This window comes from Pestalotiopsis fici (genome assembly GCF_000516985.1).
Source record: "Pestalotiopsis fici W106-1 unplaced genomic scaffold PFICI_Scf_2, whole genome shotgun sequence".
NCBI classification, from domain to species: domain Eukaryota; kingdom Fungi; phylum Ascomycota; class Sordariomycetes; order Amphisphaeriales; family Sporocadaceae; genus Pestalotiopsis; species Pestalotiopsis fici.
The window spans coordinates 4782331-4798553 of record NW_006917092.1 but is presented as its reverse complement, the minus strand read 5'-3'; the positions used below and the strand labels follow the sequence as shown (position 1 = coordinate 4798553).

The following is a 16223-nucleotide window of genomic DNA, read 5'->3' as shown; positions in this document are numbered from 1 at the left end:
CGTCTGGACGCTTCTCAAGAAGCAGCTCCATTACCTGCAAGCCATTGACTACATTGTCAACAGCCGCCATGGCTACGTTCTCGCTTAGCTGGACATTGGATCCGCAATGAGCAAGTAGCAGTGTCACTACACCTTGGCCGCTTTCGGTGTTGCTTGCTGCCGCCTCCATGAGGCCTTCTTCTATTTTTCTCAGTGTGTCGTGTCTCATGCTCACCGCGCCTCTACATCCACAGAGCATTGATACAGTCGTCTCCAGACTGTCTGTAAGAATTTCTCCAAGGTCGATCAACAAAGTTACAGTCTCTGCGGTGACATCTCTAATCAAATCGGCAATCATCCGATACATCTCCACATGAAATTGTGGAGGCGTCAAGTTTCTATCATAGGCAGACTTGAGAGCTTCCCATACTAGTGCCTTCTCCGCAAATTCGGGAATGGGAAATTCGCGAAAGGAGGACGCCGCTAAGACTTGTGATATAGTTTGACTCAGCCATTTGGATCCTAGTGTTGTTTTCGCGTATGGGTATATGTCTATCAACCGCTTTTCGGCCTCGCCAAAACGACCCAATCTCAGGTTCATAATAGCAATCTTCTTGGAACAATTCATTTTCGTGGGGGTCATTATATTTGGCTCGTTTTGGTACGACCTCTCTAGTGCCGATAGAATTTGTTCTCCGTTTGTGTTCCCATATGCGTTCATGAGTGAATCGGCAAATACTTGGAGTCTCGTGGTAACGTCGATGTCACTTATAATTGTGGATTTTGCAGACAAGTCACTTTTTGCAATGACTCCATCGATAGATGCAGGAAGAGGCTCTTCTTGTGGTGTCCAATCCCAAACAAGCAGCAGTTTATAGTTGTCATCTTCTTCTGGAATTTTCTTGGGCTGAAGATCCGCCGGCTCCCAATAATCAGAAGCTGTAATGATGGAGAAAACGTCATCTTCTTCTGGAGTTGTCTTGCGCTGAAGATCCGCCGGTTCCCAATAATCAGAAGCTGTAATGATGGAGGAAACTTCATCTTCTTCTGGAGTTGTCTTGCGCTGAAGCTTCATGGGTTTCCAATGCCCCGAAGTTGTGATGATGGAGAAAAAGTCATCTTTTGGTCTTAAGATAGCAATATTGTGATTCGACTTCTGACGGAAGATGATGTCACCATTTTGCACGGGGATCGCTGATGCATGCAATGTCCATTCCCTTTCACTGATGTCATTTGATTCTGTGCTCCAGGACGCAATTCTTAGGACTTGCATATCGTATCGATGCTCATCACCTCGAGAAGAAGAGATATGCCCCAGAATGGTGCCTTCGGTTTTGATCATCGCAATGTTAGGGTGAACGACCTGGATAGAGGCCTCTGGCCCAAAGACATATCGTGCTAGATTTCCGAATAGTGCATCCCAGGAAATATGTTCGTAGTTCGGCATCAGGTCCGCTGGAACATCATCCGAGCACATCCCAAGTAAGGCATATATCCTGTCGTGCTGTTTCGTGGCTTTGCGATGGCGATACATGTCGACTAGTTGTCCTAGTGATAGACTGTTTTGCGATGATCTTGAACTTTGGCTGCTCAGACGGAAGATTGAGCCCCTGATGAGGTAGACAGTTGAACCTATTGTGCCATATAAGTCCGCAATGTTGACAGATTGACGCAACGCCTGCAGCCCTATGCAAAAGGCGTATCCATCTACGCTTACGCCACCACACATTATAACCACATGTCGAGCAGCAGCGACTTCCTGGAGCACCTACACCCCCCCAAAAGAATAAGCAATTGGTTACTAATGGCCAGCTCCTAAACTTACCCAAACGCGCCCGAACCAGTCTCGCGACAGGAGCCGACGTATGGAGTTGAAAGAAGATTCATCATACGACTTGTCGAAAGCTTCCTCATTTCCAGCATTGGCCAAGGTGATGAGTGCTTCATCTGATCCATCAGCGGTCTCACCGAGCCAGACTCTGACACGACTCGCTTTGCTGTACACAGTCGCCATGCGCGAGACCTGGATAGACTTCTCCGCTTCGTTCGCTTGGTCAATACAGATTGCATCGATCCATAGAACACGGTCGGTAAACTCGTAACGTAGACGCAACAAGGCTTCGTGAAGGCTTTCTGTAATATGCAGTTTGTAGTTTCCAATCCAGATATATCGTGGTTTCTGATCGTGGCCCCATACGTAGGACAGCGCCTCGTATCCGTGCATATCCCCTTCGCATTCTTGGAGAGGAATGTCCATAAGCTCGCCATACAGATCCGCGCAGCTCAACTTGCTAGCTTTGAGAACAAGTAGCCGAGTCGAGCCATGAGTCTGGAGGGGCGTATATTTGTATTGCTCGACTGTACTTGCCTGTGAATCCGTAGCATTGTGCCCTCCAACAACGCTCGTTTGCATTCTAGAAAGCGCCGCGGGTGGCGTGTTTTCCCGCGTGCCCATCGATGCGGTACCTAGATGTTCTATCGGCCTTGGTTTTGGGCATTCGTGGAATGTATTTTGCGTTGCTGTATTGACTCTTTCAAGCTTGATGAACAGCAGGGTATCTGGATATGACACGCCGTGATTTCGATACTTGGGGATTTGGAGGCGATTTTTCTAGAATGACCAGCTTGTAAGATTACTGCCTGGACCACGAAGCAGATATGTACCTACTTCATGGATGGGGAGACAACGCGAAAGCTGTCAGTTGCACCTGAATTACATCAGGCAGCAATCACAAGCCCTAATTGTTCCGGTTGCACATATGATCCCAGCGCAAATTCAAGTTGTTTCTTAAACAGGCAACCATGTCCACTGCATTATGCAACTCTACGAAGCCGACGCACGCACATCTTGGTTTTTTCGGACGGTTCTACTGGTTTCCCAGCCTCGAGTTCCGCAATATGCCTCCAAATTGGCCCCGCTTTGGAGCCAACAGATCCTATAGGCTTGTGCATACTGTAGATCATACCTATTATTCTGTACGCTTGGTCGCAATATTGTGGCTGCGTGCATGGCACGGGAGGACTGAAAGGGCCTTGCATCGTTTGTACGCTGCGAGATGAATATGCGCCTACAATACCGGCGAACCAGGTACGGTTCCAGCCCACCATCACTTTGGAATGGTTTTCTTTTTCTTTGGGAGGTGGAGGGCAAGGTGGGACGCAATAGATTGCAACTTCCGAGCTATTGCGCCACGAATCAGTCTTTTGTTGTGATCTTTATTTATGCAGCGATGCTGCGGCAATACATAGCGAAGATCTCTAAAATCTTAAGCATCAGCCGTAATAGCAGTGCTGCGCTTAAAAGCGAGCGTAACTCAGTCTTCTCGTCTCCAAAGCCCGCTGGCTCTGCAAAAATAGTGGCCGCATCGAAAAACGACCAAATCTATACCTAAAGTAGCTAGTTCTGGCAGCTCCCACCGCGAGTTCATTTTTACACTTCTGTTCAATGCCTACACCGTCAACTCAAACAGCAATGTCTATGTCGATGATATCTCAGTTTTGGACAAGAAACGGGATCGTATATGCTATTCAACTGAATTCCTCAGTAAGGATTTAGGAGCTTAAAATTCATATCGAGACTACGAAATTGCAGTGACAGGTATGCTTCCCTGGTTGAGAAACCGACGGCCCCAATACAAAGAACAGAAAGCAGGTGTGTAATGAGGTTAAGCGATGGCTGCAAATGACCACGATGCTGCGGTTTCAAAGAAAATGAAGGTCATAACATTTGCTTGGAGAGAGTGGGTGACTAACATGCTCGGGGGAAATTATTACCTCCGTAAAAAGTAGAAAGTTTCTTTATCGCTGCGCGGGCGAGCCTGATTATTGCCTCCTCATAGGGTTTTAAGGCACTTGAAAGGATGCGCGCGGGGGCGATTGGTAAGTAGGTCTTATTCGCTGAAAATCCTCGAACTTTGTGGTATTCCGTCGTGGTGCCATTCCACCTCAGAGGTTTTCTATTCCTTTTTCTTCTGTCGTCGTGCCAATATTGAATCTAGATAATTTTTTATTTTTTTTCAGTCGAATGGCGAAGAGTTACACGCGCATTGTGTAGTAGTCGAGACGATCTTAAAAACGGCAACACACTACCCGGGGTAGGCGAGCACTTTAAATTGTGGAGATAATGCCAGTTGTGCCGAACCGCAAAACTATATCACGACAATATACCTAGCCTACCAGACCCGTAGAGGCTCATACAATGTCGTCTCCCGATGCATCGTGTCATTTGCTGCGTCTTGCTCCGGAGCTCGTGGCGCTGATAACATCATGCCTACCGAATAGCGCAATCAAAAACCTCCGCCTCAGCTGTCGGGCCCTCAGCGGCAGTGCAGCTCTCCGCCTCCACAGGGTCTTCCTGTCCCCCAACCCGCGTAATGTGGAAGTCTTCCGTGCCGTCGCGGACCATGAAGTCTTCCGCCGAAGAATCGTTGAGATCATCTGGGATGACGCGCTGCTGTTGGACCGCGGGCCTGGGCACATACCAGGGCCAACTGATGGGCCCATAAGCCCCGAGTGGTATGACAGGGCCTGTGGAATAAATCTTCTTGAACTTGACAAGGTCAAGAAATCAAACCATCCGGACTATGCCGTGGCAAAGTTGCAGATGGCTGCGCAGCTTCCATTCAATGTTTCATGGGAACACTATCAAGAGCTCCTCGGCCAGCAGGAAGAAGTGATAGCGTCCAAGTCTGATATTGAGGCTTTGCGCTACGGGCTACAGCAATTTCCGGCTCTAAAGAGGATCACAATCACCCCGGCGGCACACGGATTGCTTTTCATCCCACTGTACGAAACCCCCATGATTCGCGCCTTGCCGCATGGTTTCAATTACCCCATACCTCGAGGTTGGCCGACCCCAGAGCGTGGTGATGCACCGTATTACGTGCAGAGTTGGGACAGGGACAAGAGCAAATGGAGGGGCTTCAATATTGTAACAAGGGAACTGGCATCTGCCCCGCATGGCCACAGCATCACGGAGCTGGTTCTCGATGTACATTATTTGAACACCGGACTCAATTGCCATGTCTTTGATGGGCAAAATGATGAGTATGACAACCTGGTCAAGATCCTGCGACAGCCTGGCTTTAGCCGCCTCGATCTCGCTCTTCTTTCAGATGGTCAACAGTATCAGGGTTGGTCCTCGTTTCGCAACGGTAACCTGAGGAGCGCACTCAGCGAAGCAACAGACTTGCAGCATATCAACTTTGAAAGCCAAACCAATCAGTTGCAATTTTGGGAGCCGGAGAAATTTGACCGGCATTTTCTGCCCTTGGACACACTCCTGCCAGTGGAAAGGTGGCACAAACTTCGGCACTTTGGACTGTCGAATTTCCTCGTGAGGCAGGATGATTTGCTTGCCTTGTTGGCTGCGCTGCCCAAGTCAGTACGATCAGTTGAGCTAGGCTTCCTGCTCTTCCTCGACGAGAGATCCCATAAAGATTTGTTGGATGCAATGCGGCAAACTCTGGGTTGGCGCGATCGCCCTGTGAATGAACGGCCCACAGTTACTATACTTTGTCCGCAACACAAGACTAAAATACCGTGGAGGTACATGTGGATACGTGACGCCGTCAATGATTTTCTCTACGACAACGCAACTAATCCCTTTAGCGACATGGATCTGGATGGCATCTGGCCGGATGTAAACAGAGGAGCAATCTTGCGCTGGCCGTTTCTTCCTGCTCTGGACGAACCTTACTAATGCTATCCCCAACTGAGGCAGGGGAGTGTCTCTGCCTGATGTATACTTTCCTATGAGTCTGCTGGTGTATTTAGTTACTCTAAACCTAGCTGGAGTTAGCGGGCGTTAATATGTGGTAATCTGTATGATGCTTGTGGCGTTGCGACCTGATTGTTTTTTCTGCTACGTGACATTCATGGGAGAGGCATTGAAATTTCCTCATACTACTGACATAAGTATACTGATTGAATAAATAATGTCAACCTACAGTTTCTTCCTATGCGACACACATACAAGCTATACGAAGTAGTATGGATTATATAGCAGATGGGTTTGTGCCGACAAGCAAGAGGCTAACCAATAGCCGCGCATCTGGATCCACAGTCGCATAAGCGAATGCATACAAATTGAGATCAAGTAAACACTTCACATCACCAGGCGGATGCGACAGCTTTGCCTCCGAGATTGCGGTTGGCAGGTTGGAATATCTTGTCAATGGCATCAACCACGGTTAGACCCTTGTATGTTATGCACCCAGCGTATGTACCTTGCATGCGCGGTGTAGCTCGTGTGTAGCAAAGCATATAAATCGTCGCTAAACCATTGAGATGCTGACTGTCCGCGCATCCAACTTTGTTTCTCCTTGACACAGAAGACAACTTGCCATCGTGGGCGTGAAGGGCTGAAATATTGGCATACATTTGCATCGCGCAGGTTCTTGACACAATGGCTGGCCTCTCATCCATTGGACCCTGGTCTTTCAATCCAATCGTCGCTTCCTTTCCTCCGACCTTGTTTCCAAATATTGCCTATTGGAATGTCACCAATGGGACTTACACGTACCAGGTCCAGTTGTCTTGGCCGTTGAATTGGACTTCTACCGAGGCCAATAGCACTGTGGACACACTGTAAGTGGCATATCATTCTACAGGCAGCACTCGGTCCGCTAAACTGCCCCGCAGATTCGTCCTTGACGGCAACGCGCTGGCCCAGACAGCCACCGAGGCGTTCCGTAAGCGCCGCCCAGTTGAGTTCGCACAACCGGACACTATCGTTGTGAGTATCGGGTATCCCGATCTGATACCCGACTCGCCGTACTCCAACGGGCGGTACTATGACTACCAAATGCCCGTATGTCCAACGTGCGCCCCGACGATTGAGCCCGTCGGTGTTCCCTCTGGTGCCGACGCCTTCATCACCTTCATGGACACTGTTCTCCGCCCTTGGGTGCAAAGTTACTTTCCCAACACGACTTTCAACCGCGATGGTCTATACGGCCATTCTTTCGCAGGACTTTTTGTCATTTATGCCCTCATGGTGCGGTCGGACCTGTTTGATGTTTTCCTGAGTGCATCGCCCTATCTGGTCTGGAACAATGAATACATTTTTGATCATCTGGAAGCGCTGACGAATGGATCACTGCCTGCCAACGCCACAAAGCCAGCACTTCAACTTGCATACGGGAGTCTGGAAGAGTACCCTCGGAAAAGAAGGACCGAGACGGACGAAGCGTTTGCGGAAAGACAGGCGCTGCTCAGCTCATTGAAAACAAATGAGCTGGTGGAGCGGTTCTATAATGAAGTCAAGAACAGCTCGGTACTAAGGGATGTGGACCTGCTTGTATACCCAAATAGCTACCATGCAGCAGTGGGATCAGCAGCATTGTGCGACGGGATAGACTATTTCTTGGACTGGTGAAAGCCTGAATGATACAATCACTGTAGGAGAGCGAACAACATTTTTTACCCCCATTGCATACTTCCAGGGCTTGGCCAACCCAGATATACTAAATAGTCACCCAGCCGCCTTCCTCGGAACACGCAGGATGGAAGCACTGTATATCAATATGCCGTGTGCCCAAATCAGCATTAGTCTAGGCACATGTAAATACTCACTAGGCACGGTCAAAGGTGAAGATCGATTCCAAAAACGATGAGGTGTGATGATATCCATGCCGAAGAAGAGGAGGCCTGGCTACCAGCTGCCAGCGTTGTTGTTTTCACCCCTCATCTAGCACTAGATTCGCGCCTGTCAACACATGTCGGCTCTGTGCCAGTCCGCACCTCATGGCCTACAGGTACACGCTAATTTCTCAGCTCGGCATCAGACGTTTTGTTTTTAACTTTTCAGCGCAACAGACCCTGGCGAGCTGAAAAGAAATCCACAACAGGACAACAAGAACCTTTTGTCGCAGATTTATATCGTGCGGTGATGTACTATCGAGAGCCACCATGCTGCAAATTATCTCCTTGTTCGCGCCAGCATGCAGCTGACATTGCTTCACACCGGCTAATGCACCGCCCCAGTGTTAAAGTACAACCTTTTGCAAATCAGGCATGCAAGCCTTTGGTCCCCAACAACGACAAGGCTGGATAACGATCCATTCACTCGTGACAAACCCCCGCATTGACACAGTCCAATTTCAGTTCCTCGGATTTATGCAACACACATCGTCATTACATGACCCGCACTGATCTTCAATTCAGATGCTTCGTCCTGTTATGACAACTACAGGCGTTCGCCTCCTCTCGGTGATGGTCCTGGCGACTTCTGTGGCCGCGGCAGATGACGCTGAATTTGCTTTCAATCTCCTCTCAGACGTTGCGCCGTAAGTCTTTGATGTCTCGCAGGGATAGTGCACTCATCTGACCATCTTAATTGCCAGAATTCTCGCTCTTTCTGGTGACCAATTTGCCAGGCAATTCACCAGTGTGAATCTAACATGGGTTGACCACCTCATTTTCGCCATGGTGCCTCTGTGCATCATAAGCGCCATTACCAGCGCCATTAGGATTCGGGGAATGCGAGTTGCTAAGGCATTCATTGGACGTGCGAGGGAAAATCGAGCTCTTGCAGAAATCGAGCTGATGTCCTCAACATCTGGTGAGGTCTGTGAGCATGGCAGCGCCAAGACAAGTATTCTTATACAGTAAAACAATGTCGAAAAAGATATAAAAGAGAACTTGTTGCGCATGGCACAGCATCGTGACTCCAATCCAAGTCGCCCTCGTGCAGAGAAGCCATGTCCGCAATTGTGAATACAGGGTAATCGCAATTCATCATGACTCAACGCACGTGCTGATCTTGTCTTGGATGTTTGAAATATGGGGATTGGGACTTCAAAGTGGACGAAAAGGTGGCATGAATATGCGACATCTTTGGTACGGGATGCGATTGCCTACTGGCCTGTCCAAGCTTCAGATAGTAGTTTTCGGACGTGCTAGCCATAATACGTTTGCAGGTCGGTAATGGCTTGAACAAGACTATGCCTCTCATATGTATTGGTTCTGCAATTGGCGTCTTCTAAGAGAGTGCGATAAAATATGCGAAGAGGCCATATACCGGTCATAACAGCTTCACCAAAAACCCTAGAAGGAGCCTACAAACCACACACCAGATCCGTCGGGTGCCTCGGAGCGCTTAAAGATGTGATATTCATCCTCCGACCTAGGGGCTCTTTGAAACCAAGCGTAGGGGATATCGCGAGCTTTGAGCTTCATTAACCCATTGTAGTTTTCCATATCGTCTATACCTTGGTAGCGTCTCACAGCTTGCGAATCGATTAACCAGAGGTACGGTCTACCATAAACGGTCGTCCGTGCCTGTTTGTCTTTGATTAGTACAACAAGGAGGCCATCGTTGGACTCTCGACTAACCCTTCTCTCCTGCATAGATATTGGTGCCAAGGGTATCGTCTCTTCGGGCAGTGCGGCCAAGGATCGAAGAGAGCCCTCATCGATAATGAGGAAATCCACAAATCTCGGGTTGCGATTAAATTGGACCTCGTCGGTCTTGACAGCTTGGCGGAGCCAGGCGTCGAAGATTCCTGTTAGGGATTTGATGTCATTTTGATTCGCCTTGGCGAGGTCGGGAAGTTGGAGAGCTTCCAGCTCCTTGCTTTCGACAACCTCGAGGACGAAGCGACGGCCAAGTTCAAAGTTCACGGTCCCATCAGGTTTGTTTTCTGTAAGACGGCCGTAATGGATGAAATATTTAGTAACCCAGAGTCTCAACTTGGCCAACGCAATCGGCCAGAGCCGATCGGATTCGTCAGAGTATATGGTGCGCAATACTAGTTGGTCATGTCAGCTGGAGCATCAGACTCTGGAATACAACCAAGTTATTACCTGTGTAGCCCCAGGATCCATGAGCATATGTCGAACCACATCTCATCGTGTCATAAAGCTCATACATCCAGCCCATAGCAGTCCGGCTCCTAGTCTCGTTGGGGCCATGACTAGCCCACTTGAACAGGTCATCAGGGGGGTCCGGAAAAGTCTCTTGGATAGACATGATTGATCCAGGAGTACTGTCTTGACAATGTTGCGTAAAAGAGTCGAGGGAGGAATTGGCTAGAGGTTGTTGAGAAGAGAAAGCCTAAAGGCGGAAAGTCGCTTGGGGTTAATGCCTACCTAGATATTATGTACCTTGTAGGTAGGTATGTAATCGTGGCCCAACTCAGGGGATGCACTACGCCAGGTAGGAGGTGCCAGCCTTTCGCTTATTTACCTACATACCAGGTAGGTACATAACCTAGATACATATGTAATCAGAAGGGCTTGATCGTGCGTGCAAGATTCCGAGTCGGGCTGGTGGCAAATACAGCAACGCGCACTCCAGACTCCAAGCGCGGCGGCGTGCTAACGGAACCGGATTTTAAGCTCAACAGATAGCGTGGCGTGTGTTAGCGGTGCAGCGCCTAGAGTTCAAAAAATTATCGCTGCGGGGCTGCCTATGACCTAGAAACTTAGCAGGCAACTGCATTGGTCCTGCCTTCGAGACGAAGCCTTTTATGAGGAAGTTTGTCTCTTTAGTTTCAATTACCTTTTTAGTTGCGGATCTTTAATACAAGTGTCCTTGTAGGGATGGATTTCGACAGTCGGAATCAAAAGGTAAATTCATTCCTAAATGCAAATCTTGTCCAAAAGCATTATAGGTAGCATTCCAGCAGAGGGAATGAGCATTCCAAGCCCCACAGCAATTCCCCTAGGTACCTACAGTCTGGTGCTAGGCAGTACACATGGGTAGCAATCATCTTCGGGCGAGCTTAAGGCTTTTCGCCTAGACGCGCTGTGTGCTGAAATTTCTCTCGGCTCGGCTCACTATGATATCTGGCCTACCCGTGCACTTTTACACACATATTGGCTTTTTTTTTTTTGGGTGGCTTGCGCGCGCGTCCATAGGCCCTCGGTCTTTTGGTAGAATTTCCTCATTCACCTATTCTAAGAACCTGTTTAGAATATGATGCTTTCTTTCTCCTTATGCCGTGTCGCAAAACCAGGTACCTGTATTTCACTAATTCGGACTCAAAGGTCGCCCTGCTCCCTTGCCCCGATACAAGTTCCAAACCCAAGCACCGGCTTAGCTTACGATATCTACGGAAGCTGCGGGAAGAAGCCTGTGACGGGGATATCAGGCAAAGCGCTATAAGCGTTGACCAAGTTTTGCCGGATGTCCCTATCGCCGGGGTTGTTCATGATGGCTGGAACATTCGCAATGTCCGGAAGCCAAGAATCGCCAAATGCGCGGACCCTGCTCTTGATCACACCCAACATATCTTGAAACCAGGCATCAAAGTGTTCCAAGGCATGGGGACTTTGCCCATTGTTCGCATTTTCATAGACTCGCTCTGCTTCGCGGATGAGTTCTCGAAAGCTTTTGATCACGGTTTGGAGCCGGCTAAAGGGATTCCGCTGCAAGTGCCACCGGTAAGTCTCAAGAACCTGTGGCCCAAGTCGTTAGTCAGTGGTGTCGATAGAGGAGCTGTGCGTCTGTAGTTGGCATGGCCTATAATCTCACCTTGGAGACTTGAGTCAACGCCGCCTTTGGGCATGCTGCCGCCGTGTCGGAGCCGTATAATAAAAGTCCCATTTCGTCGTTGGAGACTATTTCTTCTCTTCCCGTCCACATCTGGAAAACGTCAGTATTTGTTCGTCAAGTAATAGGGGGACATGGACAAAGGGACTCGTACCTTTTCTTTTTTGAGATTCATATCTTGAATCATCAGTGTCATCACGTCACGGTTCGTCATGCTCCCTAGGGCATCCATCATGCGGTATTGTATCGTCTGGCCCGCTGCGTCTGTTGTCTGTAATGATTCCGAGAAGAACTTGAATGGCACTATCCTATAATGACCGACATAATTCTGGCTGTCGCTTTGCACCCTTCCAAGAAGGGCGTCGTCGCCCCATATGCGCGGCATTTTTCGTTCGAAAACGTGATCGTCTGTACAGATATATCGTCAGGTCGCTGATACCATGTGTTATTTGGACAGGGGGTTTCCTACTATCGTATCCTCGTTTGACTTTGTTCTGTGGGGTTAAGATGTCGTTGATTATTGGTAAGAAGTTGGCACAAGTCGGGTCGTAAGTGTAGGCCTCTGCTAATTTACTACGGTCTTTCACCTTGGAGAGCCTGGACGCTGAAGGATACTGTAATGAGTCAGTGGGAGAGATTTTCCAGGCCTCCTTTGGTTACCCTCTGCAAACATCAGCGAAGGGTATCGAACTTACGTCTATCGTGGCCCACTCAAGATTTTGTGGTGGACTGTTGGGTATGGCTGGATCGCTTGGGTTCCACGGATAAAGGGATGCCTTGGGAGCCCTTTCTTCAATGCCATTGGCACTGTCGTCTTCGGCACTAGCCTCTGCGACGCTGTTTATGCATTCATCGTCGCCCTCCATGCAGCAACCGTCCAAGGTGCAGACACAGGTGCTTGAGCAAGAGCCCGAACCGCCATCGTCATCCCCACCGCTCCCCGAGAAGATAGCTTGGAGAACACCCAGGTTACAGGTGATGTATCGAGGCCACTGTGTAACTCCATATTGGAGGTAGGTTTCGTACCCAGCACCAACCTGGTAATCATACAGGCTTGCGTAAGAGAGACGATCGTAATGCGGGATTACCGTGTCATTCCATATCTGCTGAGTAGATTCTCGAGGCGTTCCGGTAAAGAGCTCCTCGACCATGAGTTCTACGCTTTGAGAGACGATATAGGAGAAGAATCCCTCTGACTGCCGTCTATCCAAGGAAGTTTCTACCATGAACGAGGACAATTGTCAATCCGAGGAACTTGAGGAGCTCGAAGAGAGAGTTTGCTTACCATTACCGCTCGTATAGTCTACCGAATCGAGCCCACTCGAGCCCGATCGCCTCCGGAGGGGATTCGTGTCGAAAATGTTGTTTGTGCAAACCGGGTCATCCATAAAGTCTATGCAGATTGTCGTGGTGAGTGTCAAGAGCTACGCAGATGACCATGTAAAGACATGATGGGACCGCTTACTTTCAAGCGCGCTCTTAAATAATTCATCTTCGCTATTCTCGAACCGTGTGGCATATGACTTGTAGTTTGGCTTGCAACAACGCGCCATGGCGCTTCCGCCGGAACAGCCCACATGATCCATAGCCACAAGAGCGAGCCCAGCGGAACACTTAGGAGTACAGAACTTCAGCCCCGTGTCTTCATCAGTGTACTATCGCTCGAGACGGTCAGTATTTCTCCTAGACATAGTAGAGCGTTTTTCGACGGTGGTCTATTGGAAAGGATTAATTTGCAGTGAACTTACATCCTCCATGCCTTGCCATTCGCAGTCCTTCCATTTCTTATCGTCTTCAGGCTGCTCACAACAGTACTTGTTCTTGCTGTTGTCGTCCATACCGGAGCGTGAATTGATGCAAGCGGCGTCGCCGCTGCCATATCCAGAGAACGCGACAACATCAGCTCCGCAGGTTGCTCGGGTGCAATACGGCCAGCTTTTGTCAGTATACGAGTGCCCCGACCAGTCACACTGCGAATACAACGCCATGTTGTCTGTATCGGTAGTGCAACAGGCGGCTTGATAGCTGCGGATGCTTGAGCCAAATCCGTCGAAAGCACCGCAATACTCATTGTTGCTACCAATCTCCTTGGTGCCAGCTGGACAAGAGTTGCCATCTGCGTCGGGTTAGCCATATAACTCTCAACCTGGAACAATACGTACTGTCGCATTTTCCATTGTTATGGGAGTACCATCCACAAGTTGGAATACTGCTGTCTGGTGGGCAGCATAGCTTGCTAAGAGAGGATCAACATGACTGGAGAAATTTCATTTCGTGTTTATGGAAGGGAAAACGTACTGGAAGCCACGTCCGTCGCAGCCTGCACCATTGGTCATGAATTCGTTGGGTCTGGCACCGCCATCTTTCCTCAGCATTCGCACCCAGTCCGCCGGGCAGTCCTCATCACAGTTTGTCCACCGGCACTGAGAATGGTCTGTCTCGTCCGTGACATACCCACTGCCAGCAGCAGCTGAGTTCTCATAGAATATGCCACCGAAGAGTCGAGGTGCAACGCGCGAAAGGGCTCGTGAGTACTTTGCGTCCTTGGTATCGTGTGATATCGACCACACCATCACACCGCCAAGGCAAAGGCTCCGCGCAAAATCAGCCTTGAGCTTCAAGGATTCCTCGTCATCGTAGGTAAGCCAATGGTTATCGTTCCACCGAAGGATCTTGACCGCGGCATCCTCGTCTAGGACCGGCTCCAGACTCTGGTCTGCAACTATTTCATCAATCTCAGAGTTGAGCAGCACGCCTACCTCGGCGCTGCAAGCCTGGGCGTTGGTTCCGGACTCATATGTGCAACCGGGGTCCATGCATGCAGAGCTTGTGGCCACATACCCACGGCCATAGAATGCGAGCCCAAGTGTCACTTTGTTCTTTTCAACGTCGTTTCGCCAGAGGAGATCCAGCCCGTCTTTGATTTCCGTCAAGTTCGTATGCGCGTTGAGATATGGCCCAACCCATTTATTGGGCTTATCCCAGACACCGTGGAAGTCGTACGCCATCACATTAAAGAAGTCCACATGTGGTGAAATATTCTTGAGGTCGAAGTGTTGGAGATACCCTGAATAACATTGTCAGCAACCGTAGCTTACATACTTGGCAGAGCAATGTGCAACCTATTGCTCTTCATCATTACTCACAGAAGGAAGCTGGCAGCGTGATGCTAATCTCGTAGCTCTTGAGGGCGCTCTTCAGGGTCTTGACGAAGTTAGGGAAGTTGACAAAATCCTCTTCACGTCCGTTTCGATCATCAGCGGCTGGATACTCCCAGTCTAGGTCGATGCCATCGAAGTCGTAGGTTTGGAGAAACGAGATTACCGAGTCGATGAATTTTCTCTGAGCCCCCGGGCTCCTGGCGATATCAGAGAATGTGGTCGCTGTTGGTCCTGCGTTATTAAATGTCCAGCCTCCTATGGCTATGAGTACCTTGAGGTTCGGATCACCCTTCTTGAGGGATGCCACTCGTTTGTACATTTCAACATCTTCCCTCGCAGCCGGCACAATCCGGAAGCTCGTGGGGTCGATGCTGGCAAATGCAAAGTTGATGTGTGTATATACACCTTTGGGTATTTGTTCGGGAAGGAAACGATTGCACGCTCGGGCTGATGACCAACTCTCATAGTAGCCGACCACGCGCGTGAACTGGCTGTTCTCCACGACATCGCAGCTCGGGCGGTTCACCTTCTTGGAGCCGCAGAACTCGGACGTGGTTCCACAGAAGCCATACTTGGAGCAGCAGACCTATTTCGTTGCGTCAGTCATCTTTTCACATTCAGTAGGAAGGTAGATTCACTAACATTTAGAGGACATGTGGTGTGCAACACATAGTCTTCACCATAGCCGCCCGGATCGCAGTCTGCTTTTCGCTCGCAGTTGTTGACGCATATTTCCTTTTTGCAGTCTTCGCACCGGTCAGCATATGGCTTCAGGAGGCGCGTTGGCTTGGATCTTGCTCTCCAAGTTGTACTTACAGTCTGGTCCAAGACCACAGAACCCAAACTTGCTGCAGCAGCCAACTTGACAGGGCACAGATGCACTACACTCGGGGGCATCTTGGGCTTTGCAAGTGTCAATGACAAGAGCGAACAATGCCAAGATAAAGAAGAAAGCAAAAGGATTTCTTGTCAAGTCCATGACGGGCATGGAGATGATCGGGATATCGCCTGTTGACACAGTTGCTAGTTCCCGTCACCAGACAATAGCATGGCATGGGAATGAGAGGGAACGATCAGCAGGAAATGCCCACGATATATGATTTTTCAATGATGCTAAGGCCCCGCTAGAGATTTGCCCGCGCCGTCGGCTATCTGTCTCTCCTTGATCACAATGTTCTCGTGGTATTTCCATATCTTAGCCCAATGAATCACGAGTGAAGAGTCTGCCCCCTCGCCTGACCGGAGTCTAGATTCCACCGCACACTAACGTTAAATTTGCATCCTTGGCTGTATTGGAATGAGCATCATTTGTTCCGAAATCCTTCCTTTGTCCATAAACGAGTCATAGGGAAGATTCACGGCGATAGAAATATGTGTACCTATTCGAGTACCCATATAACTAGTTGAAGACCCATCGGCTTCAAGGTCTGGCGATTATAGGATGTCAGCTAATAGAGACTAGTGCTTTCTGAGATTCATAGGCTACGAACATCACATAAGGTTAATTTCAACCTTGGTTTACGGCCGGAACCAATGGGTATCCATAGACCCCTGAAGGACCCCTTAAACAAAAATTCCTCGTATTT

At 49.2% G+C, this 16223-nt stretch overlaps 5 protein-coding genes across 5 annotated transcripts; 3 read left to right on the top strand and 2 right to left on the bottom strand.

Annotated features, from left to right (window-relative positions):
* Positions 1-4177: 4177 nt before the first annotated feature.
* Positions 4178-5680, top strand: PFICI_03633 (uncharacterized protein; the record flags this gene model as incomplete). The annotated part of the gene is made up of 1 exon (XM_007832214.1): positions 4178-5680. One exon carries the CDS (start codon positions 4178-4180, stop codon positions 5678-5680), a length of 1503 nt encoding a protein of 500 aa, XP_007830405.1.
* A 705-nt stretch (positions 5681-6385) lies between these two features.
* Positions 6386-7357, top strand: PFICI_03632 (uncharacterized protein; the record flags this gene model as incomplete). Its single annotated transcript, XM_007832213.1, has 2 exons — positions 6386-6567; positions 6622-7357. The coding sequence occupies 2 exons, from the start codon at positions 6386-6388 to the stop codon at positions 7355-7357; spliced, it is 918 nt and encodes a 305-aa protein (XP_007830404.1).
* A 788-nt stretch (positions 7358-8145) lies between these two features.
* Positions 8146-8592, top strand: PFICI_03631 (uncharacterized protein; the record flags this gene model as incomplete). Its single annotated transcript, XM_007832212.1, has 2 exons — positions 8146-8267; positions 8325-8592. The coding sequence occupies 2 exons, from the start codon at positions 8146-8148 to the stop codon at positions 8590-8592; spliced, it is 390 nt and encodes a 129-aa protein (XP_007830403.1).
* A 435-nt stretch (positions 8593-9027) lies between these two features.
* PFICI_03630 (uncharacterized protein) lies at positions 9028-9952 on the bottom strand (the record flags this gene model as incomplete). The annotated part of the gene is made up of 3 exons (XM_007832211.1): positions 9028-9261; positions 9316-9731; positions 9787-9952. 3 exons carry the CDS (start codon positions 9950-9952, stop codon positions 9028-9030), a joined length of 816 nt encoding a protein of 271 aa, XP_007830402.1.
* A 1082-nt stretch (positions 9953-11034) lies between these two features.
* PFICI_03629 (uncharacterized protein) lies at positions 11035-15616 on the bottom strand (the record flags this gene model as incomplete). The annotated part of the gene is made up of 13 exons (XM_007832210.1): positions 11035-11382; positions 11459-11569; positions 11631-11884; positions 11946-12090; positions 12172-12695; positions 12762-12869; positions 12942-13131; positions 13225-13592; positions 13639-13712; positions 13775-14543; positions 14623-15223; positions 15280-15383; positions 15454-15616. The coding sequence occupies 13 exons, from the start codon at positions 15614-15616 to the stop codon at positions 11035-11037; spliced, it is 3759 nt and encodes a 1252-aa protein (XP_007830401.1).
* Between the last annotated feature and the right edge of the window lie 607 nt (positions 15617-16223).